The sequence below is a fragment of the Podarcis muralis genome, chromosome 14, assembly GCF_964188315.1.
Source record: "Podarcis muralis chromosome 14, rPodMur119.hap1.1, whole genome shotgun sequence".
In the NCBI taxonomy this organism is placed as follows: Eukaryota; Metazoa; Chordata; class Lepidosauria; order Squamata; family Lacertidae; genus Podarcis; species Podarcis muralis.
Window position 1 is genome coordinate 42,726,401 of NC_135668.1, and position 27,870 is coordinate 42,754,270.

General features: G+C 44.0%; 1 protein-coding gene across 1 annotated transcript; it reads right to left on the reverse strand.

Annotated features, from left to right (window-relative positions):
* Positions 1-1,290: 1,290 nt before the first annotated feature.
* Positions 1,291-16,182, reverse strand: LOC114583958 (cytochrome P450 2W1-like). Its single transcript, XM_028705349.2, has 9 exons — positions 15,868-16,182; positions 13,284-13,446; positions 11,814-11,963; positions 9,439-9,596; positions 7,985-8,158; positions 6,419-6,560; positions 5,593-5,777; positions 3,776-3,917; positions 1,291-1,814 (listed from the first exon to the last, which is right to left on the reverse strand). Exons 1-9 carry the CDS (start codon positions 16,063-16,065, stop codon positions 1,624-1,626), a joined length of 1,503 nt encoding a protein of 500 aa, XP_028561182.2. The 5' UTR covers positions 16,066-16,182; the 3' UTR covers positions 1,291-1,623.
* Positions 16,183-27,870: the final 11,688 nt, after the last annotated feature.

The following is a 27,870-nucleotide window of genomic DNA, read 5'->3' on the forward strand; positions in this document are numbered from 1 at the left end:
ATTTTGAAGCAAGCTGGCGGTTTGAACCATGACATTGTCATGGCTTCACCTGCTACTTGGCGCAACAGATGCAAACTATGCCAATGTCAAACTTTTGTTTAGCATATTTATTTATCTGCCTATATACATAAAAATGTAAGGTTGTCGTCATGCTAACTCCAGTGTGAAAACAATGTCAGGTGGGTGAGTGAGCAGCTTAGGAGGTAGGCATCCCAGGAGAACTTTTTAATGGCAAACCGCTCTGTGAAGTGCCTCTTCCCGTCATTAAACACTTCACAGGCATGCAGCAACAAAACAACCTGACAGATAGCCATCCAGCCTCTTTTTTATATAATATCGTTTTTGAATTTTGCCGCCTGACAGAAGGGTTCCTTTTTCACTCGTTTTCACTATGAGGAATCTGATTATCACCCACACTTTCTGAATAGACAAAGCACACAAACATCTGGGTTACCACCCAAAGAAGAAGAAGAAGAAGAGGAGGAGGAGGAGTTTGGATTTGATATCCCGCCTTTCACTCCCTTTAAGGAGTCTCAAAGCGGCTAACATTCTCCTCTCCCTTCCTCCCCCACAACAAACACTCTGTGAGGTGAGTGGTTTTCCCTGGCTGAAACCATAGATCATGATCTGAAAACAAGACATTGAGAGTACGATAAACCTTTCTTCTCCACGTGGCTTCTTATAACCGTCATAACCTTTGTTCCTTGTTTTTTCAAAGCATCTTCAGTATTATTGAATCTGCTGTGAACCTGCAAACAAGGGGCTGGAATACCTCTCCCTAGTCTATTTTACATTAATAAATTTTAATGCGACTCTAGATCCAAAATAGGCAGGAAGTATAGTCCTGGGACAGCAGAATATGAGAACAAAATGGACTCAGTAATTGTGGATTTTAGAACCCCAAGTGTAAATTTATTAGCAGAAAAAGTTTTGGGAAAGTGCTTGCTGTGACCTCGACTAGCAGCAGGGAGGCAGCAGAGGCTCTGAATTGGGAATTGAGAACGGGTTTTGGTGTTGAGTACTGCTATTAATTATCCCGCCTCTGGGAAGCAGCAACGATTAAGGGAAACAAAACCTAAGATCTTTTGAATACTCTCTCCCCCCCCAAAAAAAACTAAATAGCCCCAAACATCATGCCTCTTTCTCTACAGGGGAGCTCCTCTACTCTCTAATCATTCTGGTTGTGCTTTCCTGCCCTTTACCCAGCTCTACAATATCCTTTTTGAGGTGCAACAATCCTAATTCCACAGAGTATTCCAAGTGTGGGCACACTATAGGTTTCTATAAAGGCATGATGGTACCTATAATTTTATTTTCACAATCCTTTTCGTAATGATCTCCAATATCAAACTCACCCTTTTAGCAAAAGCTTTCCGAAAGTCCAAGTATAGGACGTTTGCTTTCCCACATGCTTTAGCTGTTATGCATATATTTAAAAGTATGACAAACATGGGAAAAGTCAAGTTTGTTGGGACCAGCTGCATTTGCCTCTCAAGCATACACCCCATGGCAACTCTAGCTTTGCTAAGGTACTGATCCATCACTTCCTGCTCCGCCAAAAGGAATGCCCTACTTGAGTTCCCCCTCATGGTGTGTGGATTATCTCATCGCAATGTCCTCTCTTCACTCCTGGGGAATGGCGCAAGTCAGCTGAGGTTGCGGCCTCAAAGTGAAGGTCGTCTGAGGAACGGTCAAGTCCAAGTCAGTTTCCGTAAGCCCTGGTGGCGGCTGAAAAGTGAATTTCTGCAGCAGTCCCGTGAAGAACAAGAAAAGTTCCATCTTGGCCAAGCTTTCGCCGATGCAATTTCGGCGCCCTGCAAAACCGAAAAAGAATTGGGAGTTGACTGGTGGCACGCCTTGAAAAGAGCCCTCCCGCCCTTTGCACTTCTCTGAATCGCGTGCCGTAGCTTAGAAAATGTACCAAAAGGCACTGTTAAAAAGAAGCAGAAATGTGTTCAAAAATGGGTATATTACAGGGTGGGGAAATGCCTACAAAAAGAACATTTTAGCAATTGCTTAACAAATTGATAAGCGTGTAAGGACAAAAGAAGTAATTATACTTTAAGAGTTTTCAAGTTACTCTATTTTATCAAAGCAACTAGAAAAAATATATTATGATGGGAAGATTTCACACAGGTGAAGGTAAGCAGTGGGGAGGAGGGGAGGGTTAGGTTGAATTTGGGAAATAATATATGGGACAGCAAAGGCTATAATAGATTCTTATAGAATAGTAATATATTGTAACCAGAATAGAAGTTTAAAAGCGGAAGTAAATGTACTTTTAGTATTTTCATTATTGTAATAGTTATTATTATTTCTTATCGGTAGAAGGCAATGTTAATTTAGACTTCTTTGTTTTGCTGTCTGTATAATTTTTTTTTAAGTCAATAAAATAAAAAACAAAAAACAAAACGAACATTTTAGGGTAAAACGCACACCTGAATATGTTTGTGGGGAAAATACATTTACAATGCAGTTTTCAAAATCTCATTATAGTGTGGAAACAGGATAGGAAGGCCCTTTGTGAATGTACATGCAAAACTGGCATTGGCTAGCAATAGAGGGATCCAGTCACCCCTCACCTCGGCCTCATCTGCAATACAGTGGTACCTCGGGTTACATACGCTTCAGGTTACAGACTCCATTAACCCAGAAATAGTGCTTCAGGTTAAGAACTTTGCTTCAGGATGAGAACAGAAATCGTGCTCCGGCGGTGCGGCAGCAGCAGGAGGCCCCATTAGCTAAAGTGGTGCTTCAGATTAAGAACAGTTTCAGGTTAAGAACAGACCTCTGGAACAAATTAAGTACTTAACCCGAGGTACCATTGTATGGGGTTTAAAGGGCTGGCCAGCCTTACAAGGCTGCTGGAAGAATTATAAAAGATACGAACAGTTCACACTTGGAGCAGCCTACAGGGCCGTATAAATACTTTGCCAATAACCACACACCTTGCTCCCAATGCAAGGGAGTTACTTGTTCCAGACCACGTGAGGGGGCTCCATATTAAGAGCTGCAGAGAAGGGAGAATTTCTCAAGAAATTCCTGCCCCATCACAACACTGCACAGGGAGGCTGATAATTTTTCAACAGATTTATACCGCCAAGACGAACGAACCCCTTTAAGTACCTAAGGAGAAGTAATAAAGTATGCTGGAAATGTAAAGAGAAGGATGGAGACTTTTATCATATGTGGTGGACATGCGAGAAAACAAAATGATTTTGGGAAGGGTTTTTTAATGAACTGAAAAAGATGTTTAAATACACCTTTCCCAAAAAGCCAGAAGGTTTTTTGCTGGGCTTGATGGGAGAGGAAATTGCAAAGGTGGACCAAAGACTATTGATGTATGCAACAACCGCTGCCAGAACGTTATTAGCCCCAAAGTGGAAATTACAGGAGTTACCAACACTGGAGGAGTGGCAGACGAAAATGATGGATTACGCGGAATTGGCAAAACTGACCTGCAGGATCTAAGATCAGGACGAATCAAAATTCCAAAGAGACTGGAGTAAATTTATAGACTACATAAATAATAACTTTAGAAGTTTGAAGAGACTAGCAGGATTGAAATAAGTCTTACAATGTGGACTTGACAAAATATGAGGAAACCGCGAGACGCAGATTGGAATAGGAAAACCTGTTGGAGGAAGGGAAGGAAGTCTTTGCTTGGCAGAGCGGTGGAAAAGAAGTTGTGTGAATGATTGTTGAAATTTATTGTTTTTTTCTTTGTTTAAAGTGGAAATTTAATAAATATGTATTTGGGGAAAAAAATAAGTACCTAAGGAGAAAGGCATGAAGGCTTCTTTCTTGACAAACTTCCCATCGGCGTCAAGGAAGTGGTTAGGGTTGAACTCGTGAGGGGTCTCCCAATGACTTGGATCCAGAAGCACTGAAGTGAGCGAAGGAATCACCATCGTTCCCTGGATCAGACAGCATGGGGGGGAGGTGATGGAAATTGTAAGCAGGGATGAGAGAAAATCAGGTTTAGAGTCTGAAAACTGCTATCTCATTTACCAGGACTGCTCCTGCATTGATGCAATAAGGCAATGGAAAATACCGTATTTTTCGCTGTATAGGATGCACTTTTCCCCCTCCAAAAATGAAGGGGGAAAGTGTGTGCATCCTATGGAGCGAATGCAGGCTTCAGGAAGCTATCTGCAAGCCTGCGAAGCCCGGCGGGAACTCCCTCTAGGCTCCGCAGGCTTGCGGATAGCTGCCTGCAGCCCGAAGCCCGGGGAGCGGTCCGGTGCGTCCTATAGAGCGAAAAATACAGTACTTTAGCCTTGAAGGGTTTTGTTCATGCTGCATTTTTAAAAGGAACCTACCCAGTTTGCAATTTACAAACCAAGGCTGCGCACACACCATACATTTAAAGCACACTCACTTCCACTGAAATAATCCTGGGAACTGTAGTCGTCCCCCGCCGAGCTACTATTCCCAGCTCTCTTAACAAACTTGTTGGTAGCCATCCCTGGGGAACGAGTTTCATAGTTTAACTATATGTTGCATGAAGATGTACTTCCTTTTATCTGTCCTGAATCTTCCAACTTGAGGATGTAAAGACGGGCAGGCAAACACAAACATTCACAAATGCACTCAGCAGAGAATGGATATACAGAAGGCAGACTGCAGTTTCCCCTTCAGAGGCCTTCTGCTAGTCACCTATGGTGCCTTTCTTAGGAGCAGCACCAGATGGCAGCTTGGGATAGCTCAGTCGGTAGAGCATGAGACTCTTAATATCAATGTCGTGGGTTCGAGCCTTACACTGGGTAAAAAATTTCTGCATTGCAGAAATTGCATAGACAACCCTCGTCCCTCCCAACACTACAGTTCTCTGATTCTATGAAACGTGACTTGACCAAGGGCTAACTCCCACATGAATGTTACCTTCATTTATTAAAAATAAAAATAAAATTTATTTATTTACACCTCGCCCATCTGGCTGGGTTTCGCCAGCCACTCTGGGCAGCTCCCAACAGAATATTAATCAGAATAAAACATCAAACATTAAAAGCTTCCCTAAACAGGGCTGCCTTCAGATGTCTTTTAAAAGTCAGATGGTTATTTATTTCCTTGACATCTGATGGGAGGGCGTTCCACAGGGCGGGTGCCACTACCGAGAAGGCCCTCTGCCTGGTTCCCTGTACCCTCATTTCTCTCAGTGAGGGAACTGCCAGAAGGCCCTTAGAGCTGGACCTCAGTGTCTGAGCTGAATGATGGAGGTGGAGATGCTCTTTCAGGTATACTGGGCCAAGGCTGTTTAGGGCTTTAAAGGTCAGCACCAACACTTTGAATTGTGCTCGGAAACGTACTGGGAGCCAATGTAGGTCTTTCGGGACCAGTGTTCTATGGTTTCAACCCCTGATGAGCTGCATGTGTGAATGGACCCACAAGAAAGCATGTGTTTCATTCACACATACATGTCAGGGTCAGCATGGCATTACATTGCCATCAAGTGAGGAACCTGCAGGTGTGAAGGGAGAACAGAACACAAGTCATGCTCAAGAGCAGCTCAGCTGTTAAAATTAACTAGAGTTAACAGAACAATGCTAAAGTACAATGAAGTATTCTCAGCATGCAAAATCAGGCATGCACCTTTGGGAGAAAGTAGCCCCTGAAATGCGTGTCAACTGATGTGCTGCGTGGGACATGCGGCAACAGCGTGATGAATCTCTGCACCTCGTGGATCACTGCATTGGTATAGGGCATGTCTTTCCGGTCATCGTATGTGGCCCAGTGGCCTGGTTTCACAACCCGCACAATCTCCTCTTGAACCTTTTCTGGAACAAAACCGAAGAACAGGGTGCAATTAAATTCCTTGCACCTCCAGATACTCCTGGCTTGGTTAATTCACTTATCCAAACACGAGGAATTAGTACACACCACAGATTCAGATATCTAAACAGCTGGACTTGCGTGTAGCACTGTAAACAAATAAGCAGCCTTCATAAGAACCTTAATTTGTTGTGCTTTTTCTGGTCCACAGGTTTCCCCGGGTTTCTTTTATCCTTTTGGGGTCAAAATTCCTTGGTCAGAAACACATTAGAGATTTCCCCATAGGAATAAGTGGAAATCGTTGACTCATTATGCAAACGCTTGTCAAACAAACAATTTCGTGATAACACGATAGTGGGATAGTGGGACTTGCGTGTATTGTTTCAGGAAGTGCAAATTTGATAGATTTGGCTTTAAATGCATACTGACTTGAATTTCTCCTCCCTCCCTAGTTCAGAGAGAGCTATTGCCCTTAGGTTCCAGCTGTGGGCTTCCCAGAGGCATCGGATTGGTTGCTGTGAGAAACAGATGCTGGACTAGATGGGCCTAGGGCCTAATTCAGCCATGGGGCTTCTTTTGCCTAGAAGCTCATATCATCTAGAAGCAGTAGCAGCAGGAGGAGACTGTGAATGAACTGGCTACTCACTTTGAATCTTTGGGTACTTCATCATCAGCAGAATGGCCCATTGCAATGTCGTTGCCGTGGTCTCTGTTCCAGCCATGACAAGATCCAGGATCGAAGCGATGAGGTTGTCATCATTAAAAAGGTTCTCTCGCTTAGTCGTATCCTGAGGAGGTGGTAGAACACATGATTGAAATTGAAGACAAAAATATTCTCACTCTATTTAATACATTGGTACCTCGGGTTAAGAACTTAATTCGTTCCGGAGGTCCGTTCTTAACCTGAAACTGCTCTTAACCTGAGGTACCACTTTAGCTAATGGGGCCTCCCGCTGCCACCGCACTGTTGCTGCGTGATTTCTGTTCTCATTCTGAAGCAAAGTTCTTAACCCGAGGTACTATTTCTGGGTGAGCGGAGTCTGTAACCTGAAGCGTCTGTAACCTGAAGCGTCTGTAACCCAAGGTACCACTGTACACAGGTATCGGTGGAAATATATGCCTCTGGCATCCAGTAGCTGAGGAACACAGCATCACATCTTGTTTGTGGACTTCAGACTCATCTTGTTGGCCAGGATGCTGGACTAGACAGGCCAGGGGTGAGGGACCTTTTTGGCTCAACGAGCCCAATTCTTAATTGGATCATAGCCTCTCAGGACTCAGCTAAATTAGTAAAGGAAAAGTGTTTTATATGTGTTATAACACCGTGACACTTGATGGCGCTGTGGAGTTGCGTCTTTCACTGACACGATTTCCTGCTTTTACAATGTGTTTTCCTGAAATGCTTTTTCGATGTGTCTAGATCCAGCCTCAGGCCAAATCCAACAGGTGTGGGGATCGGGGGCAAGGATGACAGGTGATTGGGAGCTTTGAAGTCCCAAAGTTGGGACTTCAGTCTGAAGGCTGCATTCATTTCTGGAGAAACCTTTCGAGGGCCACATTATCTATTTATTATTGCATTATTTGTTACATTTCTATCCCATCTTTCCTCCAGGTAACTCAGGGTGGCATACACATTTAATCCCCACAATAATACTGAGAGGCAGTGACTGGCCCAAAGTCACCCAGTGAACTTCATGGCTGAGTGGGGATTCAAACTCTGGTCACCCAGCTCCTAGCCCAATACTCTAACCCAAGCTTCCTCAAACTTGGCCCTCCAGATGTTTGGAGACTACGATTCCCATCATCCCTGACCACTGGTCCTGCTAGCTAGGGATCATGGGAGTTGTAGGCCAAAAACATCTGAAGGGCCAAGTCTGAGGAAGGAAGGCTGCTCTAACCACTAGGCCACACTGGCTCCCCATAGTGGATGGGGCCAGAGGCAAAAGCTGGCAGAGCCATTAATGTATTGCTTGTCTTTGTACAGAAGGCTAGTTTGTACACAGACTCTGTTCCATCTTCCAACCAGGCAAAACCACTCAAAGATGGTGCATAATTGGGCTGGTGAAAAGTGTGAGGTGGTCCTAGGAGGAGGTGTAGCCTGGCGAGAGTGCCAAGGGCCAGACAGAAGGATGCGTTTGGCCCCTGGGTTTGAGATTCCCAACCCCTGCAGTAGGGTACTTCTGAGGTCCTGAAACCTGAATCATCAAAATACCTCTCGTTGCTTGAAGACCAATGCATCTGTGTAGCTTTTGAGGCTGTTGGCGTTGATGTCTTGCTTGCTTGTCTTGATGTATTCCCTTATAATGATACGGACGTCTTCGATCCTCTTCAGTAGAATTTTGTGAGCGTTGAAAAGAAATCCAAGGAACGGGTAGAAATTAAACAGCTAGTCAGGAGGAAATTAAGGGGAAAACATTGGGGGGGGGGGTTTGAAATAAATGTTAGCTACCTTGAAAAGTAATGTAGACAAAAGTCATTCACTAGGATTGTGCTTGGGGAAAGGATTGTCCAAGGAAATAGGTATTCCCGTGACTGTCTTACCCCTCCCCAGAGTCTTCAGGAAGCAGAAATTGTTGATGTCTGCTTACTCAACCCACGCATGAAATGGAGATCAATCCAGTGAATACCAATTGGTATTTGCTGTTGTTGCTGTTTTCAGTCTGCAAAGGGTATGTAATTGATGATGGTCACTCTGCACCCCTGCCCGACTTGAATTGTGTTTCCTCAGCATCAAAATAAATGGCCTTTGCATTGAAACGAATGGTATAGGGGGGAAATGTCATCAATTAGCTTAAATTTGTAACTAACACCACACAGAGAAAAATTATGTCAGTTGTATATGCTGATCTGTAACCGTAATGAAGTTTTTTATATATGCATACACACACACACACACACACACACACACACACACACACACACACAGTATATATATCAGTTGTGTTAAATAGTAGACAGTGAGATTAATAAAATAGTATTTGGTGTGAACTGAACTGCAGCGGAATGGAAACAGCACTGTTTGTGACGAAAAGAGGTCAGAGCCCCCTGGAGTAAAATGAAAATTAACCCAGACTGGGATTATAATAGTCTTGGATTCCCCTCTCTTGGATCAGGTATCTATAGGTCAAAGTGAATGCGTGTTGCATTCTGATTTTGCATGGACTTTCTATTAACCTTCAGCTTTGTAACACAATAAGCAGTTGAGAGGAAATCTAATCTCTCTCACACAAAAACTGAAAGCTGCCATAGGAGTGATTTCAATGTATGATGTAGATGGGGCCTAAAATTGTGTGAATTGTGTGAACCTCACTCAAGGTTGAGAATCTTACATGCTAAAGAGAACTAACGTGGTATAGTGGCTAGCAAATTGGACTTAGAACAGGGGAAAACTGAGTTTTAGACTATGGTCATATCCGCATCATGTATTTAAGGCAATGAGACACCATTTTAAGGGTGCAGGTAACTGTGAGATCAGCTCCCTTAGCAAACTACAGCTCCCAGGGGAAATTTCACTCTTCTTCATGTAATAAATAAACCCATCATTCTTACTTTCTATTGAATGGGGAAGACAAAGCCTGGACCCTCAGCTCAGCACATCTAGTTTGGAATTCCTTCCAGTTTATTACCCCATAAGTGTATGAAGTAGCAGCTACAAAGTTTTCTTACGTGCAAGAATGGAGATCCAAGAAGGCACATCACTTCGTCTATGAGTCTTAGCAGAGTGGTGAATACTGGATCTTTGTAGTCGAACCTCTCTCCAAACAGCAGAGCGAAAGTAATGTTGGTTGGGGCAGTGTTAAAGGTTCTGAGAACGAAAGGTTCACCTAAATGGATGAAACCAAGAATAAAACAGGGACAAGTCCTGGTGGAAACAACAATAAATGAAGATCAGCAGCTAGAGATTCTGAAGTAAAACAGCAGCCGCTTGCCAAGTCAATCATAGAATCATAGAAGTCAAGAGGTAAGAAAAGTTCATGGAGGGAGGGAGTGATAACTGTGGGGTCCATAATTTCTCCAGTATGGTTTTCCTAGAAAACCAGTTGCTCACTGTGCACATAAGGGAAATTATAGAGTTGGAAGTGATAAAGAACCCAACTAGTGCAACGATCCTTGCCACAAAACGACCCAGTTTTTGTTGAGATTTCCATTCCACCTTAAGGAGCAGACGTGTGGAACTGTTGCATGTCACATGTCTGTTTACATTCCAGCACAGCTTGCTGGGAACTTCCATTGTGTATAGCTTTTGCTTTTCCGGCTCTCTCTGAGAAGATGAGAGAGAGAGATGACATGTTTCTTTGTCCTGATTTATGATTAATAAATCTGTAGTTGTAGTATGCTTCCACAAGCCTCACGCCCATTCTGTGTATGCAGTTCACTCTGCTGATAGTGTGTCCTGGCTTGAAAGCCCAGGTCGCTGATTTACGTCAGAGCAGATGCCGATGCTCTTCACAGCGGGAAGACTGGAAGGAGACAGCCCAGCTGGGGCTAGCCAGCTGGTCTCCCAGCCCTCTGCATGTCGACAGTTTTCCCATTATCACCACCTCCTGTCTTGGATCAATGCTATTATCAGTGGTTCAAAACATCTCTCAGTAGCTGCAGGGTGTGAAATGGTAAGCTGGGCACAGCTTGGTGTGTTAATGCTCATGCACATGTGCGCTAGAGGCACCCACACCTCGGAGACTTGGGAGACTCTGTTCATTAAGCATTTATCCTCACTTGTTTGCAGGAAGATTGGACAACGCTGGCTATTTTGAGCAGTCACTCTGACTTAGAATAATAGAATTGTAGAGCTGGGAGGGACCTTGAGGGTCATCGAGTCCAACCCCTTGCAAGGAAGGAATCTCAACTAGATCATACATGACAGATGGCCATCCAACCTCTGCTTGGAAGGAGTGTCCACCACCTCTTGTCTGTCCCACTGTCAAACAGCCCTTACTGTCAGAAAGGTCTTCCTAATGTTTAGTCAGAATCTCCTTTCTTCTAACTTGAAGCCATTAATGGTGTCCTAGTCACTGGAGCAGGATAAGCAAGCATGTTCCATCTTCCACGTGACAGCCCTTTATTTGAAGATGGCTATCATATCTCCTCTTAATCTCCTCTTTAGCAGGCCAAATCTAGACAGCATCTTAAAAAAGCAGAGGCATCACCTTGCTGACCAAGGTCTGTATAGTTAAAGCTATGGTTTTCCCAGTACAGTAGTGATGTACGGAAGTGAGAGCTGGACCATAAAGAAGGCTGATCGCCGAAGAATTGATGCTTTTGAATTATGGTGCTGAGGGAGACTCTTGAGAGTCCCATGGACTGCAAGAAGATCAAACCTATCCATTCTGAAGGAAATCAGCCCTGAGTGCTCACTGGAAGGACAGATCCTGAAGCTGAGGCTCCAAGACTTTGGCCACCTCATAAGAGAAGACTCCCTGGAAAAGACCCTGATGTTGGGAAAGACTGAGGGCAGAAGGAGAAGGGGATGACAGAGGACGAGACGGTTGAACAGTGTTCTTAAAGCTACGAACATAAGTTTGACCAAACTGCGGAAGGCAGTGGAAGACAGGAGTGCCTGGCGTGCTCTGGTCCAGGGGGTCACGAAGAGTCGGACACGACTAAATGACTAAACAACAACAATCACATATCCTCTTAATCTTCTCTTTACCAGGCCAAACATACCCAATTACCCCATAAGCCTTGGTTTCCAGACCCTTTATCATCTTCATTTCCGTCCTTTGCACATGTTCCAGGTTTTCAATATCCTTCTTAAATTGTGCTGACCAGAAATGGACACAGGACTCCAGTATAGGTCTGACCAAGAATAGAGTGGGACTAAGACTTTCCTGATTGCGACACTATACTTCTCTTGATGCAGCACAGAATACCATTAGCTTTTTTTCTTTTTGCTGCTGCATCACACTGTGGACTCATGCTAAGCTTGTGGTCTACTAAGACCCCCAGATCCCTTTTACATGTACTACTGGCAAGCCAGGTGTCCACCATCTTATATCTGTGCAGCTGGTTCTGTCCTAACCTCCTAAATTTTCCAAACTCACCTTCAAAGGATTTAATGTCCTCTACAAGGAAACCAAGTTCTTCATTAATCTGCTGCTCTAGGAGCTTCTTCCCCACGCCAAGATTGCGCATGCTGGCCATGGTGAATCTTCGGGTAGTCCTCCACAGCTCTCCGGTGGAAAAAAACACCCCTGTAGGGGTAGACATAAGACATGGTCTTGTTCATTTGAATTAGGGAAGAGTTCTGTGAAATGCTTTTTTTTTTAAAGATACATCATACATCAGACTTCCTGTAAATATATATATATATCACCAGAACTACTGTTCTTCTCATCTTCCCCATTCCCCTGTCAGGGACTGGGCAGAGGAGGAATGGTGGAGACTGCCTCCCCAGCGTGACCCTTCCAGAGAAGAAGATGACGGTTCAAAATTACAACAGGAGTTTGAGGGAGGTCACAGCTCAGAGGAAGATGAGGGGGAAAGCTGGGAAATAATGGGAGAGGAGCAGCTGGCTGACACGTTATCACTAGAAAGCATTCCAGACCCACCATCTCCCAGAACCTGGCGAGCTTTAAAAGTAGGAGAGCAAAGAGCTTGAAGACAGATGGCCCTAAGGGTCAACCGTAGAGGGGGTGCTACTATTGACGAATGAGGAAGTGGGAGAGAAGGGGGGTGGGTGGAGAGTCACTCAGGACAACACCATTATTCTGAGAGGCTGCATTCCCAAGCCTCTCTCTGTAAATGTTGAATAAGTGGTAAGGCCTTTTTCTTGTCTTATCTGTTACTGGCAACCTGCCGTGGGGGTTGGTTCTTCTGCAACCTGACATTCCCAAACCCTAAGTTCACCCAGCAGTTCCAAGCATCCTGAAATCAAGGCCCACCTCCTTCTCACAAGCTGCTGATTGCCTTACAAAAGCATGCCACAACTTTATAAGGGACTTGCAGAAAAGCAGGAATTGAGGCAATTGTGTTTAGTCAATGTCTGGAGGAGGAGTCGGGAATTAAAAAAACACGACTGTCAGCGAAATTAACTCTTTAGTCAAAGAAACCAAAACAGCACAGGTCTAGTGACCACAGCAACTCTTGTACCAATGAAGCAGTTGCAAGGACTGAAGGTCCCTGCCTTCCCACCGCTCTCTAAGGTTCCTTCCCCAGCAGCCTAAGGCTCATTCATCTTGTCTCTCTTTACTCCACCCTCTTCATTTCTCTGCGTGTTCTGGGACACTGGGGGAGAGGGGAACCAGTCACAGCAGGAGGGGGAGATTCCTTCGCTTCTTCAGCAGCCTGACTCTCCTGCCTCTGAGTCTGGACTGCTCTCTGCCACAGCCTCTTCCTGCTCACTAAACCCTGTTGCCGTTTCTGACACCTCCTCCTCCCATTCTGCTCCCTCTTTTCCCTCATTGTCATCCCACCAACAATCCCCTGGCTCTGAACCTTCTACCACTGGGGGTTTCCCAGCTGGTGCTTCCCCCCATTCCTCTGTATCCAGCCAGTCCATGACAGTCCGTTACCATTTCCACGCTGAATCTCTTCAAATATTGGGATTGGCGGCCTGTCCACAAAGTCCTCCGTAAAGGTCACAAGGGCATCTCTTACAGCTTCGTAGCCAGTCAGCACTACTACTTTTTGGAATCCAAAATGGAGGGTGAACACCGGGCCATATTTCTCAGCAAGCTGTAAGTAGTAAGTAGGGGTTATAACAAAGTATCTTCAAATGGTCTTGTTGCTGCTGCAAATATCTCCTAATATACAGTTTTGCTCAGTAATTTACACTTTTGGCAAAGCATTTTCCTCCAATATAATGCATTTTTTTTGTGTATTTCTGCTTGTTAATGCATGTATTCTTATGCACACCCAATATACATACATTTTGGGTACCCGTTCCTTGACTGAAAAATTTGGAGAAGTTCAAATTCTGAAGGGTAACTGTATTTCAGTTCACATACTGGTTCAGAAAGTAGGGATTGCTTGGTTTGTCTTTAAATGTGAACTGAATCGAATCTCCCTCAAATCCCTACACCTAAACGGAGGCAAACGAGAATGACTTGAATAACATCATCAGCTCCTTCTTCCCTGAAGATGGATCTTGTTTTCAGGGTATCTGAAGTGTTCTTGGAGATCTGGATAGAACAGGCTGCATGGCAGCCTGTTGGAGTGGAAGGCAGTAGAGAACTCTGCTTCTGATGAATAGCTATTTGTTATGTACTAAGCTTGGATCCTAGAACAATAGGCAAGTAGGATCCTAGAATGCAACAACTGATTGGCTTGCCGGAAAAGACCAATCAGGCTCCAGGAGGAAGTTAATCAGCCTATTAGGCTGGTAGGATCGTAGAATGCAACAACTGATTGGCCTGCAGGAAAAGACCAATCAGGCTCCAGGAGGGAAGCAGAATCAACCAATCAAACGGGACTCGTTGTGTAAATAATGTATATAAAAGCCTGAGGTTTGGGGGGCAATTCAATCGCTGTTTTACAAGCTGCAATAAAGAGCATGAAATCACTACAGGACTCTGAGTATATTTCACTATTCTTTGACAGTTACATATTTGGAGGAGACTTTGTGCCCAGGAAGGATGGACTGAATAACCAATTGCTCTGCCTTGTCATTAGGGACCAGAGAGTCGTGTCAGTTTCAGTTTCTCTTAGTTTCACATTTTTCTGATCTTCAGTTCTTCACATTTCCATATTACTTTGCAATTTTTTAAAAAAAAGTCCTCATGAAAACTGATCAGCATTTTAGTACAACTAAGACAGTGGTACCTTGGTTGTCAAACTTAATCCATTCCAGGAGTCCGTTTGACTTCCGGAACTGTTCGAAAACCAAGATGCGACTTCCGGTTGGCTGCAGGAGCTTCCAAAGAACATTTGAAAACCGGAACACTTACTTCTGGGTTTTCGGAGTTCTGGAGCCAAAACGTACGAGTACCAAGGCGTTTGAGAACCAAGGTATGTACATTCTTGAATGCTTAAGTGCCTAGACATGGCTTAATGCAGGTATAAACAGGAAGCTCTGCTGGGCCCCTGGCAACTGCACATTATTTGGCTGGTGAAGTCCACTGCAAAATCTGGAGAACTGCAAATTTTGAAGAGTGGCTGTGTTTTGGCTCTCATACTGTTTTGGAAAATGCCAGTTATGTAAGTTTGCCTTTAAATGCAAACTCTCCCCCCATCCCTATTCAAAAAAGATTATCTAAACAAACACTTTGCCTCTTTAGAGCCAAATGCATGTTACATAATTGTACTGTGAGTTCTCTTTACACCAGTTGTTTGCTAAAGCAGGGGGTGGGAGCTGTCAAATTAATATATAAAGCCCCCACAGTTACAGCAAATTTAATTAACTATTGAATAGGGGCTGGTGGAAGTAATGCAGGAAGACCCATTTCAAAGTGCACAACTGCAACCCACTCCTTGTTTACTCTAGAGTAATTCCACAAAAGTAAAAAACAAATAAAATGGATGAAATACGTAGAGGATGTGCACATAAAGAGATAACAACTGTGTTAAACTCGAACCAACATGTGATTGCATTCGTGGTTCTCCTGCAGCACAGCATTATCTTACTCAGCTGATTTAAAACAAATGTATGCCAGAAATATAAATCTTTACTAGGGATGGGCAAATCTGTCAATTTGCAGTTCTCTTAGTCTCTCAGTTTCCTAATTTTAAATTCAGTTCTGCGCATTTCTGTAGCAATTTGTGACTTTAAAAAGATCCTTACACAAATTCAGCAGCATTTTAGTAAAAAATTCTCCTAATAAACACATTTTTTTGTATGCAGTTTTGACAGATATACATATTTTTGCAAGCGATTCAGCCAAATACAATACTTTCCTGTATGTTTTCAATAACATATGCAAGCATACCGGTATGTACATTTTACCCTAACGGCAGCTTAGCTAGAGAACTGCATTGCAAAAAATAAAAAAGTAGAAAAGTGTGGATTTCAGTTTGCACTTTCTTTTGGAATGTGTGGATTTGGTTAAGTTCGCCTCTGAATGGGAACCAAATCAGACTTCTCCCTCTTCCCTAATCCTTTCTTGAATTTGCACAAAGGGACCAAAAGCACAACTTATGTGAAGCGATTTTATTCCCTACCTTCAATATGGATTTGTCCTGCCTTTTCATATCCAGCAGATGTAGGTTGCCAATGATTGGGAGAGGCGTCGGACCAGGCGGGAATTTAAAATTCGGTTTTCCGAAGCTCCTTGGAAAATAGAGCGATGCCAAGAAGAAGACCAGGCACAGCAGACAGATGCACACAGGAGAAGAGAGGAGGAAATTTAACAGAGGCATTTTTTATTTTTTAAAAAAGTTGCTTCTCCAGGAAGAATGGGAGAAAATATTCAGTTGCCCCGATCTGTCCACTGGTTCTGAGCTTTATATTTCTGCTTTGCAATTACCACACACACACCAAAAAAAAAAAAAAAAAAAAAAAAAAAAAAAAAGATCTAGCAGAGCTTGTGTAAATGCAGTAACCCCACCCTTTTTAAACACTTCTGGAGAATGTGGTCTAAGCAGTTTCTGATTGGAAAGAAAAGAAGTCGGTTTTGAGTTACGGGCCCTGCCTGTGGGTACAGGATTAGATACAAACATTGTATGGCACCATGGGGCTTCACACACCCTTCTAGACTTCTGGGCGTGTGACTTGGGGCCAAACTGCTGGATCACCCTCATTTCCTTTTAAACTGAATTGCGGCAGGAATTGGGGGCTACCAGCATCTTCAGAGCAAGTGGGGCAAGGAAGGAGGTTCACAGAGTGAGCCCTGAATCTGGTGTGGGTGACTGCTTGGCCACCATCACAAAGAACGCATGGGTTTGCATGAAGTGTGCACAAGCTGATTTGGAAGTGGGTGTACAGTGGTACCTTGAGTTAAGTACTTAATTCGTTCTGGAGGTCTGTTCTTAACCTGAAGCACCACTTTAGCTAATGGGGCCTCCTGCTGCGGCCGCACTGCCAGAGCACAATTTCTGTTCTCATCCTGAAGCAAAGTTCTTAACCCGAGGTACTATTTCTGGGTTAGCGGAGTTTCTAACCTGAAGCTTCTGTAACCTGAAGCGTATGTAACCACTGTATGTAGGGATGGACTACAACTTCTATCAGCACGCTGCCTGGGGCTGATGGGAGTTGTAGTCCAAAACTACAAAACTACAAAGCCCAAGAGCAACCTTTCCTTCGGTGATGGCTTCTTGCCTCCCGCCGATCCTCAGCTTTTCACCTCTGTGATGAACCAGAGAACCTCCACAGGGCAGCCGCAACATGTCGCCTGTCACTTAATTTCATTGTATCCAAACAGCGAACTTGGCACCACCCTTGTGGGGGGAGAGGAGGGGATCTCACCAGGCTCAGCGGAACCCCCAAGGTTTGCAGAAATGCAACAAAGGCTTTGTGATCCGGGCCGACCCCTAAAGTGGGGGAGAACACCAAAAACCAGCTCTGCGGGGAGACTGAGCGTGCTTAGTGTTCACAGAATGCTGATTTACTGAGGGTGGGGTGGTTTTTTATTATTTTGGGAGGGAGGGAGGGGGAGTTGGAAAACCAGAGGGGAGAGGAACGCAATGGAATATTCTGGGAAATGGCTTAGCTGGCTGGCTGGGATCCTGAACACGTGCAACCTCTTACTTCTTGTCAAGCAACCGAGGGGAACACAACTTGGGACTTGGGCAAGAAGCAGCAGAATGAAGTTACTCAGCTCCATGCCCCGGGCGATTTCAGAACAGCCAAACATGTTTAATTGCTAATGATCACATTTCAGTTCTTCTTATTTAACTTTTCCATTTGATTTCTTAATAAGTACGTCATGCCCTGCTGATTTGTCTCTGCAGTTGGCACTTCAGCCAGGTATGTTGCAATTATTATTAATTTTTGCCATGCTTGACTTGGAAGGTTTCATCAAGCATTTACCGTAAGTGAGGCAGATGGATGGCCTTCTATCTCCCGCATAGGCAGTTCCCTAAAGAATGCAGACAGACCAAATTCCTGGCATTTTCATGACCCTTGTAAGCCTGGAACACAAAGAGCTGGCTGTGATGGTCATGGAAAACACTGTGTCCCCCTAAAAAAAAAAGTGCTGTGAAGGTTAAATCCCACTTTTACAGGAACGCAAAAGGAGAAAGGGAAGATCACAAAAGTTGCTTCCATGTGACCTCATAACTGAGCATTCATCCTGATTTCCTTACACCAAATTTGCAAGGAAGTTGGACGACATTCATTCTGATTTGTTTGGAGGGAGGTGAGATGAAGTTGCACCAAGCAAATGCTATCCCACACTTTCCACTCCGTTTTTCTATATTCCCTACCCAACCCAAAAGAAGGTCTGGTTTTGGAGGTGGAAGCGAGTTTGTTGCACAAGAGCTCTAAATCAAGCTGAATGGTTCAACCTGAATTTGCTGGCTACATGATTGAATCCCACAGGGAAATGGTGCAAAACAAAGTGCAAAGGTTTGCACAACTCTCAGGCAACTGGGGGCAGCCTAAAAATCTGCATGGCTGCAAATTTCTTTTCCCTCCCTCCCTCTCTTTTAAAAAAGAGCTTTGGGGTTCAGGTCGGCCTTTTCTCCTTAGCTCAGTAGGAGAGCATTTGCTGTGCATGCAGAAGGTCTTAGGTTCAACTCCTGTTGGGGCTTGGAAAGGCTCCTTGCTTAAAACTCCTGGAGAGTCGCTGCCAGTCGGTGTAGACAATACTGAGCTAGATAGCTTTTGGACAGTAATGATCAAATTACTTTCATAGTGGCTGAATTCTTAAGTGCTGTCCATGTAGAAAGACTGGGCCATTATAAAGAGATTTAGTGGCTGTATTGTATTATTTATGCAAATTGAATTTCTCTGGAGTTAAAGATCTGACTGGGACAAACCTTGTTATGTTGAGCTTGTATTTTGCACAATTTGTATACGGTGTTTGTTTGATAATGTGTGGTTTGCTATGCCTAATAAAGGATATTTGATTGATTGATTACTGAGCTAGATGGGCAAATGCCCTTGCTCAGTATAAGACACCTTCCTGTTTCCCTGTGTTCCAATGACCTGAAACCCTACAAAGGCATCTTCCTCAAAAAGCCAGTGGCAGCCAGCTCTGCAAGGGATGTTGGTAATAAGTAGCAGGCGCATTGGCCAAATTCAGGGGCGTTGTTAGGGAGTAACCCAAGAGACAGGAGACCTGGCTCTTTTGAGCCGAGCCTCAGAGAGCCTACTCATTTCTCTCCCCTTTGTTAAAACAACAACAGCCACATTAAATTATAAACAGACATATAAATTAGCAGTCATCATACGCAGTCATTCACATGGCATTAAAACTTGGGAAATTATTTTGCAGTACAAATTCAGCTCACATCCACGGGATATACTTCAATCTAAAGCGTTCAGATAATTTCTTCATAATTTCTGCAATGGAGACAGAAAGGACACGTACATGTATTCAGTGCTGTTTTTTCCTTTAAAAATGTTTCCAGGTATTCTCGTTTTGACTCAAGGAAACCACCATTTTATAGTTCATATAGGGGGAAATAAATACAGTAGATGGACAAAAGCCCCCCCCCCCCCCGAGAAAAAGCACTGCGTGTGTTTGTCTTAGAAGACCACCTTTGTGTTGGGTCGTTGTTTTTGAAATTTTCAATAAAGTCTGTGAAAAAAACAAAATAAAACAAAATAACCTTTGCAAATTTTGTAGGGCTGTCAAAAGTCTTCAGTTTTCATTCTGACTCACATCCATCACACGCAGGGCTGTTTCCATTCTGCTGCAGTTCACATTTCGCCCAAACCACGTTACTCCCCTCGCTGTCTGCTGGGGTGGAATTTTATGTAACTGATAACGTTATCACGACATCATTTCGCACCATTCATTTCAATGTAAAGAAAACACAGTGTGAATAGGTTGGAAACAATATACAGTAATCAATTACCTTCTGTTTGCAGATTGAAAACAAGAACTGGAAATTGCAGAAGGGATCCTGGGGTCCAGTATTTGAATACTATGGAGAGAAGACAGTATGATTTAGATAAAACAGGGGTAGGCAACATAAGACCCGTGGGCTGGATGCGGCCCAATCGCCTTCTCAATCCGGCCCACGGATGGTCCAGGAATCAGCATGTTTTTACATGAGTAGAAAGTGTCCTTTTATTCAAAATGCATCTCTGGGTTATTTGTGGGGCTTGCCTGGTGTTTTTACATGAGTAGGTGTGCTTTTATTTAAAATGCATCTCTGGGTTATTTGTGGGGCATAGGAATTCATTCATTTCCCCCCCTCCAAAATATAGTCTGGCTCACCACATGGTCTGAGGGACGGTGGACCGGCCCATGGCTGAAAAAGGTTGCTGACCACTGAGCTAAAATCAGGAATCAGAAGGTCTTTGCTTTTCATTTGATGGAACAGCAAGGGCCGTATCATTTATCAGGTGCCCGACCAAAGATTGTGTATAGGGAGCTGCCTTAAGGAGCTGAGCCAAACCAGAGTTTCATCTATCTCAGTCCTGCCTGCACTGACAGTAGCTCTCCGTGGTGACAGACTCAAGTTTTCCCCATCTCTCCTTGGAGATGGCAGAGACTGAACCTAAGACCATCTCCAAGTGTGAAACAGAGGCTCTGGCACTGGACCATGGCCCTTTCCCACACTGCACAGAGAGGGGAGAAAGAATGAGGGACTGGGGGGTGTTAATGCCAAAGTCAGAACCAGCAGAATACTACGCATGGTGATATTTGTTCAAGGCCCAGGTGGCTACGTGTTGAAAAATAAATAAATCCCGAGCCAGCTTGACATGTATCATCGGGGAGGATTTTTGCTTGCTGAGACACACCCCTCAGCCCCCACCCAAGAGGTATGTGCCCCTACCCACTACGTTGGCCCCTTGCCCATGCCTTGATAGAGGGAATGTTCTCCTTCACAAGATGGGATTGTCTTGTACAAAGGTCAAGAGATGTAGAGAGGAGCAGTTTAAATGACAAGGTTATGCAAGGCTGCTGCGCTGAAAGGAAATTCCTGGCCAGAAAGTGCCTCTGTTTTCTGTCTGTTTATTGCACAGCTAGTCTACGTGCCTCCCAGGTGAGCAGAAACAGAGTAGGGGGTTTATCTACTGCGGAGAATGCAGGCGGTGGAGGCTCTTTCTTAAAGGTGTGACTCATTGCCAGGGGACAAGGAGCAATTATTTGTGAACTGGGAATGGAGGATGGGCGAAATTGGGTTCAGTTTGCATTTAAAGGCGAACTTGCCTAATTCACAGTTCCCGAAACGATACACCAGGCACAGGAAAACTCAGCCCTCCAGATGTTTTGGGACTATAACTCCCGCCATCCCTAGCTAACAGGACCAGTGGTCAGGCATGATGGGAGTTGTAGTCCCAAAACATTTTCCAGCCGAGTCATGTTTTCCAAAAAGCATTTACAAGGGCATTGTGTGTGTAGAACATATAGAAATGTGACAGTCATATACAAAAATGCATCAAAATATAGAAAATTGCTTTGCGGGGGGAAAGGTGTGTTTTAGGCAAATTAGGCAGATAAAAGAGTATATATTAGGATAAATTCATCAATGAATCTTCTGATCACTAGAAAAATAAAACAGTGAAGTGATGTGAAAATATGGAGAACTGAATTTAAGACTAGAAAAATGCAAAAGTGAGGGAAAACATAATTGACTAATATATATAATAAATAAACAGCTGATGCAAATACCTGAGAAGGTCTTTAGGGAAGGAGGCAGTATTTCCAATACTTGGAACCAAGCAGGTTTTTTTTTAAAACAAACGTGAGCAGCTTGAATTGGGCCCAAAAACAAACTGGCAAGAAATGCAGAGTACACTTTACAAGAGAGTAAGCCATATGGAAATCAGTGGGCCATGCAAGAGATACAGGATAGTGCTGAACGTCAAAGAAAACTTGAAGGATTTTTATAGAGCATGTCTTTCTCATTTTCTGACACTGGTTCTCCCCGTCATGGCAAGGAAGATTGTGCTTGTCAAATGAAGGATTAACCACTGTCTGTCAGGGACTTGGGTCCAGCCTGAAGGCAGATCAACCTGTCCATTAGCTCAATGCTTTTAAGGCAAGCTAAGTACGAGGCTTGTGCACTAAGCGTAAGAACAACTTTGACAATAGATTCGCTCACTCAATGATTTATGCTTTCGGTTTAAGCCTACTCTAGCTGATAAAAGTTTGGGGCGGATTACATGTGTGCTGTAAGCTGTTTCTTTAAGGCAGAAGAGGTTAACATTGTTAAACAAAACTGATTAGACATTGTTTTTCCATCAGATGACAGCTGGACTAAATGGAATACCCTTACCTTTTGCAAAATTGCAGGTGTGGCCCAACAAGATGCTGTCTTTTGCTATCCTGGTATGTTCCTTTCACTGGTTATGGTAAAAGTATTTGTGATCAGATGTCTTGCAGGAGATTCCTGTCATCAGAAAGGTTACTATTAGCTTGGAGCAACTCTGGAAAAAACTAAAGTTTATCCTTGTAAGGTTACCCCCGCTCTTCTCAATCTGGCTCCTAATTACAATTATCTTTTGGCTCCCCGCTTCCCAGACATGAAATTTTCAAATTAATGTAATGGATTGGCATTGCTTTATAAAAGGAATGGGGAATGCTTTTCAGCTTGAAGGTCGCCTTCCCTTCAGGGCAACTTTCTGGAGGCCATATGTCCATATGAAGTTGTATGGAGGTTTCTGTCAGGAGTTCAGCCTACACTCAAGTAGGACCCTGGCAGGGACACATGCCCGACTGACATGTTCCCTCCCTCCTGGTCGATCGTTCGGGAGTTTCATAAGCTTTCTTCAGCCCGAGCATCACAGCGACTGATGCCAACCGACACCGGCACACTTAGGGATCTGCAGAGTTTGTGCACCTTGTGTGACAGACCTCAGCAACTCAGCATTTTGGCTAATCTACTTTATTTACATATAAACACACACAGAGCACTGCAACATGGCTCCCTCTCTCTCTAGCATCAGACAGCAAAGAGAAAAAAAGAACAAAAGACAATAGTCCCACTTCATGGAACACAGTAACAGAAACATCCTGTCTCTGTCACTTCCCACTCTGTGGAGTCAAAACATATACAGTCATATGATAGACAACAATCCCATGACTGCAATCATAGAGCAGGAATTCTAACAGCCCCCCCCCCCCCGCCCGATTCTTACAGTCAGTACTTCAGGCAAAGTTTCTTAGCCACATTCCACCCCCCACATCTGCCAGCTATGGTTGGAAGCTTTATGTCCTCAAAGTGATTCAGGATTACGACTACAAAAGTGGTTACCTAGTGATTATTCACAAGTTACAGCTGGCTCTAGAAGAGGAAGGGATTCTGGTGGCTCTGGGGTGTCCCTGAGGCTGTTCAAGGAAGCTGGGCAAAGGCACCAGGTGAGCTTTGCTTTGCCCTTGGCCTTAGTTGTACCTCTTGAAACAGACACTAAATTTTAACAATTCCAAAATACATTATTATTGTTGTTTTATTTATATCCTGTCTTTTCCCCAGATCCAAGCAGCTCACAAAACTCAAAACAAATACAGCTAAAATGCACACCACTAAATAAACTAAATAAATTAGAGGGACACGGGTGGTGCTGTGGGTTAAACCACAGAGCCTAGGACTTGCCGATCAGAAGGTCGGCGGTTTGAATCCCTGTGACGGGGTGAGCTCCCGTTGCTCGGTCCCTGCTCCTGCCCACCTAACAGTTCGAAAGCACGTCAAAGTGCAAGTAGATAAATAGGTACCGCTCCGGCGGGAAGGTAAACGGCGTTTCCATGCGCTGCTCTGGTTCGCCAGAAGCGGCTTAGTCATGCTGGCCACATGACCCGGAAGCTGTACGCTGGCTCCCTCGCCCAATAAAGCGAGATGAGCACCGCAACCCCAGAGTCGGTCACGACTGGACCTAATGGTCAGGGGTCCCTTTACCTTTTAAATATACTAACTTTGGGATGAAAACAATACAAAAGCATACCTATTAAAATGCAGATAGCTTAGAAAACAAACCAACCACTATTAAGAGCCCATTCCTTTAAAAAACCCCAAAAACCAGCTCCCCAAAAGCCTACTGGAGTAAAAAAAATGTCTTCACCTGCCAGTGGAAGGACATTCTATCAAAGTGATGTCGCTAGCCTATTGATGTGATGTCACCTGATTGACAAGTGGGTGTGGTTTTAATTGGAACCCTTGGTGGGTCAAGGTGAGTCCATGTGGTGGAGGTTACCTACCCTGGTTTAGAAGATTTCTTATCATCTGGATGAATGAGATAAGCTTGTCCAATGTTACAATTTATACATTTTAAATCATAATGCTCATCCGAGCAGCCAAAGAAATAATACTTATATATAACTAAGAAGTCCAACAACTGAAAGCCACAAAATAAAACTGAAATACCGCAAAGCATAATATATGCACTCATCACAGCTGATCTCATATTTGATTTCTACAATACTTTCAAATGCAGAAGGGAAAAGGCTAAGACTAACTAATATGCTTTAGGCTGAAACTGAAATGCAAGTGTTTGTTGGTATTCAGCAAGATGTAGGTTTAGTTTGGGGACGCAGGTGGCGCTGTGGGTAAAAGCCTCAGCGCCTAGGGCTTGCCGATCGAAAGGTCAGCGGTTCGAATCCCCGCGGCGGGGTGCGCTCCCGTTGTTTGGTCCCAGCGCCTGCCAACCTAGCAGTTCAAAAGCACCCCCGGGTGCAAGTAGATAAATAGGGACCGCTTACTAGTGGGAAGGTAAACAGCGTTTCCGTGTGCGGCTCTGGCTCGCCAGAGCAGCGATGTCACGCTGGCCACGTGACCCGGAAGTGTCTCCGGACAGCGCTGGCCCCCGGCCTCTTGAGTGAGATGGGCGCACAACCCTAGAGTCTGGCAAGACTGGCCCGTACGGGCAGGGGTACCTTTACCTTTACCTTTTAGGTTTAGTTTGAATGTGATATTTCTGGAAATCTTGATCTCACTGGGCGAATGCAGACAATCATTTACCCAGTGGTTATGCATTACACGACTGCGTATGTAACCATGTGATAATCTAATCTCCTGTATCATCCGGCCAAGTGATGAAAATTTTATCATTCCTCCACTTCCTGGGTTTCTGATACAGAATTGTATTTGCAGGCTGATATGGATGATCAGCAATCAGCTGGTTACATGCGCAGCCTGGCAAACTATCCCTTGGTAAAGAACAACTAAGTTAATCTATACTCAGCTTGCCTTTGTGCTCAAGAACCAGAAAATACCAGAGAACAAACTAGGGCCCCTTTTTCCGATACAAGAGCATTTTTCCGATACAAATCACTCAATTGTCTAGAAACATCGAGGGATACTCAATGCATGTAACTAGCGGCAAACCAACCACGTGCACTGTGAGTCTATGGTCTTTTAATGGTGCATCTATGCACATTCTGTATAGTATGGATAGGACGTATATTTCCTTTTTTAGTGATGGTTGAAATTACCATAATGGTCGCAACAGCAAATAAATTGAAAGATTATGAGTCTGTGGATGCAGCTCTGCAGTCCAGAAGCATGATTTGGTCTTACTTGTTTGTCTTAAACATCCTAACAAGGTTTTCTCAGATGAGGGATGGACGGGTTAATCTATTTATGGTTCATGTCAGGTTCACATATCAATTTTAAAAAATATATGTTTTATTTTTGCATTTTACAATATTTTAACAACAAAAATTAAATCTAAACAAATTCAACCTGCTTTTTCTTCAACTCCCCCATTATATATCACAATCTTACTACATAACCAATTCAAACCTATTTACAAATGTTACCTTTTCACTCCCTTTATTTCTTACTGCTCATGTCTGCTAATGTTTTTATCATTTACAATTTGTTTTCATATATTTGACAAATTTTCCCCATACCGTTAAGAAAAGTCTCTCATCTTGATCTCTTGTTCTTCCCGGCAAGTTTCACCATCTCTGTGTATTCCATCTGTCTCAATTGCTGATGATGGACTTTCGTTGAAACTTCTTTCCATCTTTAGGCATATACCATTTGGGCAGCTGTGGTAGCATACACAAATAGCTTTTTTTCTTATCTTTGGGCACCTCTTCCTCAATTATACCTAAAAGATAAGCTTCTGGTTTTTTTAACAAAAGTTATTTTCAACATTTATAAGTCCATTCCACTCTGACAGCAATGTGCACTCTGTGTATGTGCTATATAAATCCTGTTAAACAAAACAAATATATAACTGTAAAACAATAAAATAAAATGGATGGATATTTGAATATAAATATGTGTGTGTATTTGTCGTTGTTTAGTCGTTTAGTCGTGTCCGACTCTTCGTGACTCCATGGACCAGAGCACGCCAGGCACTCCTGTCTTCCACTGCCTCCCGCAGTTTAGTCAAACTCATGCTGGTAGCTTCAAGAACACTGTTCAGCCATCTCGTCCTCTCTCGTCCCCTTCTCCTTGTGCCCTCCATCTTTCCCAACATCTGGGTCTTTTCCAGGGAGTCTTCTTTTCTCATGTGGTGGCCAAAGTATTGGAGCCTCAGCTTCAGGATCTGTCCTTCCAGTGAGCACTCAGGGCTGATTTCCTTAAGAATGGAGAGGTTTGATCTTCTTGCAGTCCATGGGACTCTCAAGGGTCTCCTCCAGCACCATAATTCAAAAGCATCAATTCTTTGGCGATCAGCCTTCTTTATGGTCCAGCTCTCACTTCCATACATCACTACTGGGAAAACCATGGCTTTAACTATACGGACCTTTGTTGGCAAGGTGATGTTCCTGCTTTTTAAGATGCTGTCTAGGTTTGTCATTGCTTTTCTCAGAAGAAACAGGCGTCTTTTAATTTCGTGACTATTTTCTTACAATATATATATTTCTAAACATTGGAGATAGAACATAGTCACTGCAGTTGTTTACTTGGGTAACTACAGCGCTGTTGCAGCATCTGGTTTGTGTGAAAGGCCTTAGTGGGAAACAGCAATTTCCTCACTTCCATTGCAGGCATTTGGACTAGAATGATCGTCAACAATTCTATGATTTCTATGAACTGGACAAATTAATGTAGTGGTGAGCGAGGGGGCATCTAATCGTGCCCCTTTCTAAAAAAAAATTTTTGTGTTTTTTTTTCTTTTTGTAAATCTACCCAACAACAACTACCAGACATTTAGAAGGCATCTGAAGGAAGCCCTGTTTAGGGAAGCTTTTAATGCTTGATGGACTACTGTATTTTAATATTTTGTTGGAAGCCGCCCAGATATTATTATTATTATTATTACCCAAGAAAACAACAAAATTGGGATCAAGGGTTTTCCCGGGACAGTGGAGGGAGGGTGTGCTGTGCCTTGTTGGGGTAGTGGTGGTGGAAGTGCTCTAGGAGGAGGGAGGACACAAAAAAATGGGTCAAGAAGCGTTGGGTTGAGAAAGCCTCTCCTCCTTTCAGCGGGAGTCGTTTCCTGCGTGGTAGGGGGTGTTCCGGCCCCTGCGTCTGCTTTCGCGGCTGCTGTGCCACGCCCCCTGGCAACCAACCAATCAGGCGGAAGCTGAGGAGGCGGGGTTTAGCCGCTCAAATGCGGCTGTGGCAGCATTGCCTTCTCATTGCGCTGCTGGGCTTCGTCAGATGATGATCCGGCTGCTCCATTCCCCAGGACAACTTTGTTTTGGTCCAACCTTCTGAAGAGGAGGTTTTGGCGAGGCTCACCGACAACTTCAGAAAACTTGTAAATCGTGTGGTGGCATGCAAATTGCGCTTTATGAATGGCTATGTGATTGTGCATGCTGACATCCGGTTCAGCGAGTTGACTCTGTTCTGGGAAGATGGTGTTCACCTTTTGGATCTCGGCAACGATATTTGGCTGGCCGACATCATCAGAAGCCTTAGGGATTGGTTGCAGCTGTGAGGGTATTGGCGGCGAGCCTTTTTGGCTCGGGTGGCGGTTAGGCATTGGAATATGTTTGTGTATTGGAGGGCAGGGTGTCGCCATCGCCTACCCCTCCACTTTTGGTTATTCCGTTAAAGGAATCCGGCGGTCATGGATCCTGTCTGACGCCCCTGCTAGGTGGCTAGGGCCATGCCACGACCCCCGGTGACATCAGGGGGAGCTTCCAGTTGTATTTGCGTCAACAAGCTCCTCCTACTGGTGGTTAACCCTTGATAGACTCACCCCTCCCT

Excerpts from the sequence above, each read along its gene's own strand:
- LOC114583958 (XM_028705349.2), bottom strand. The coding sequence starts at position 16,065 with ATGCCTCTGTTAAATTTCCTCCTCTCTTCTCCTGTGTGCATCTGTCTG. Across the intron at positions 9,597-11,813 it reads GGACATTAAATCCTTTGAAG|GTGAACCTTTCGTTCTCAGA; the intron begins GTGAGTTTGGAA and ends TCATCCATTTAG. Across the intron at positions 8,159-9,438 it reads TTGGATCTCCATTCTTGCAC|CTGTTTAATTTCTACCCGTT; the intron begins GTAAGAAAACTT and ends CCTCCTGACTAG.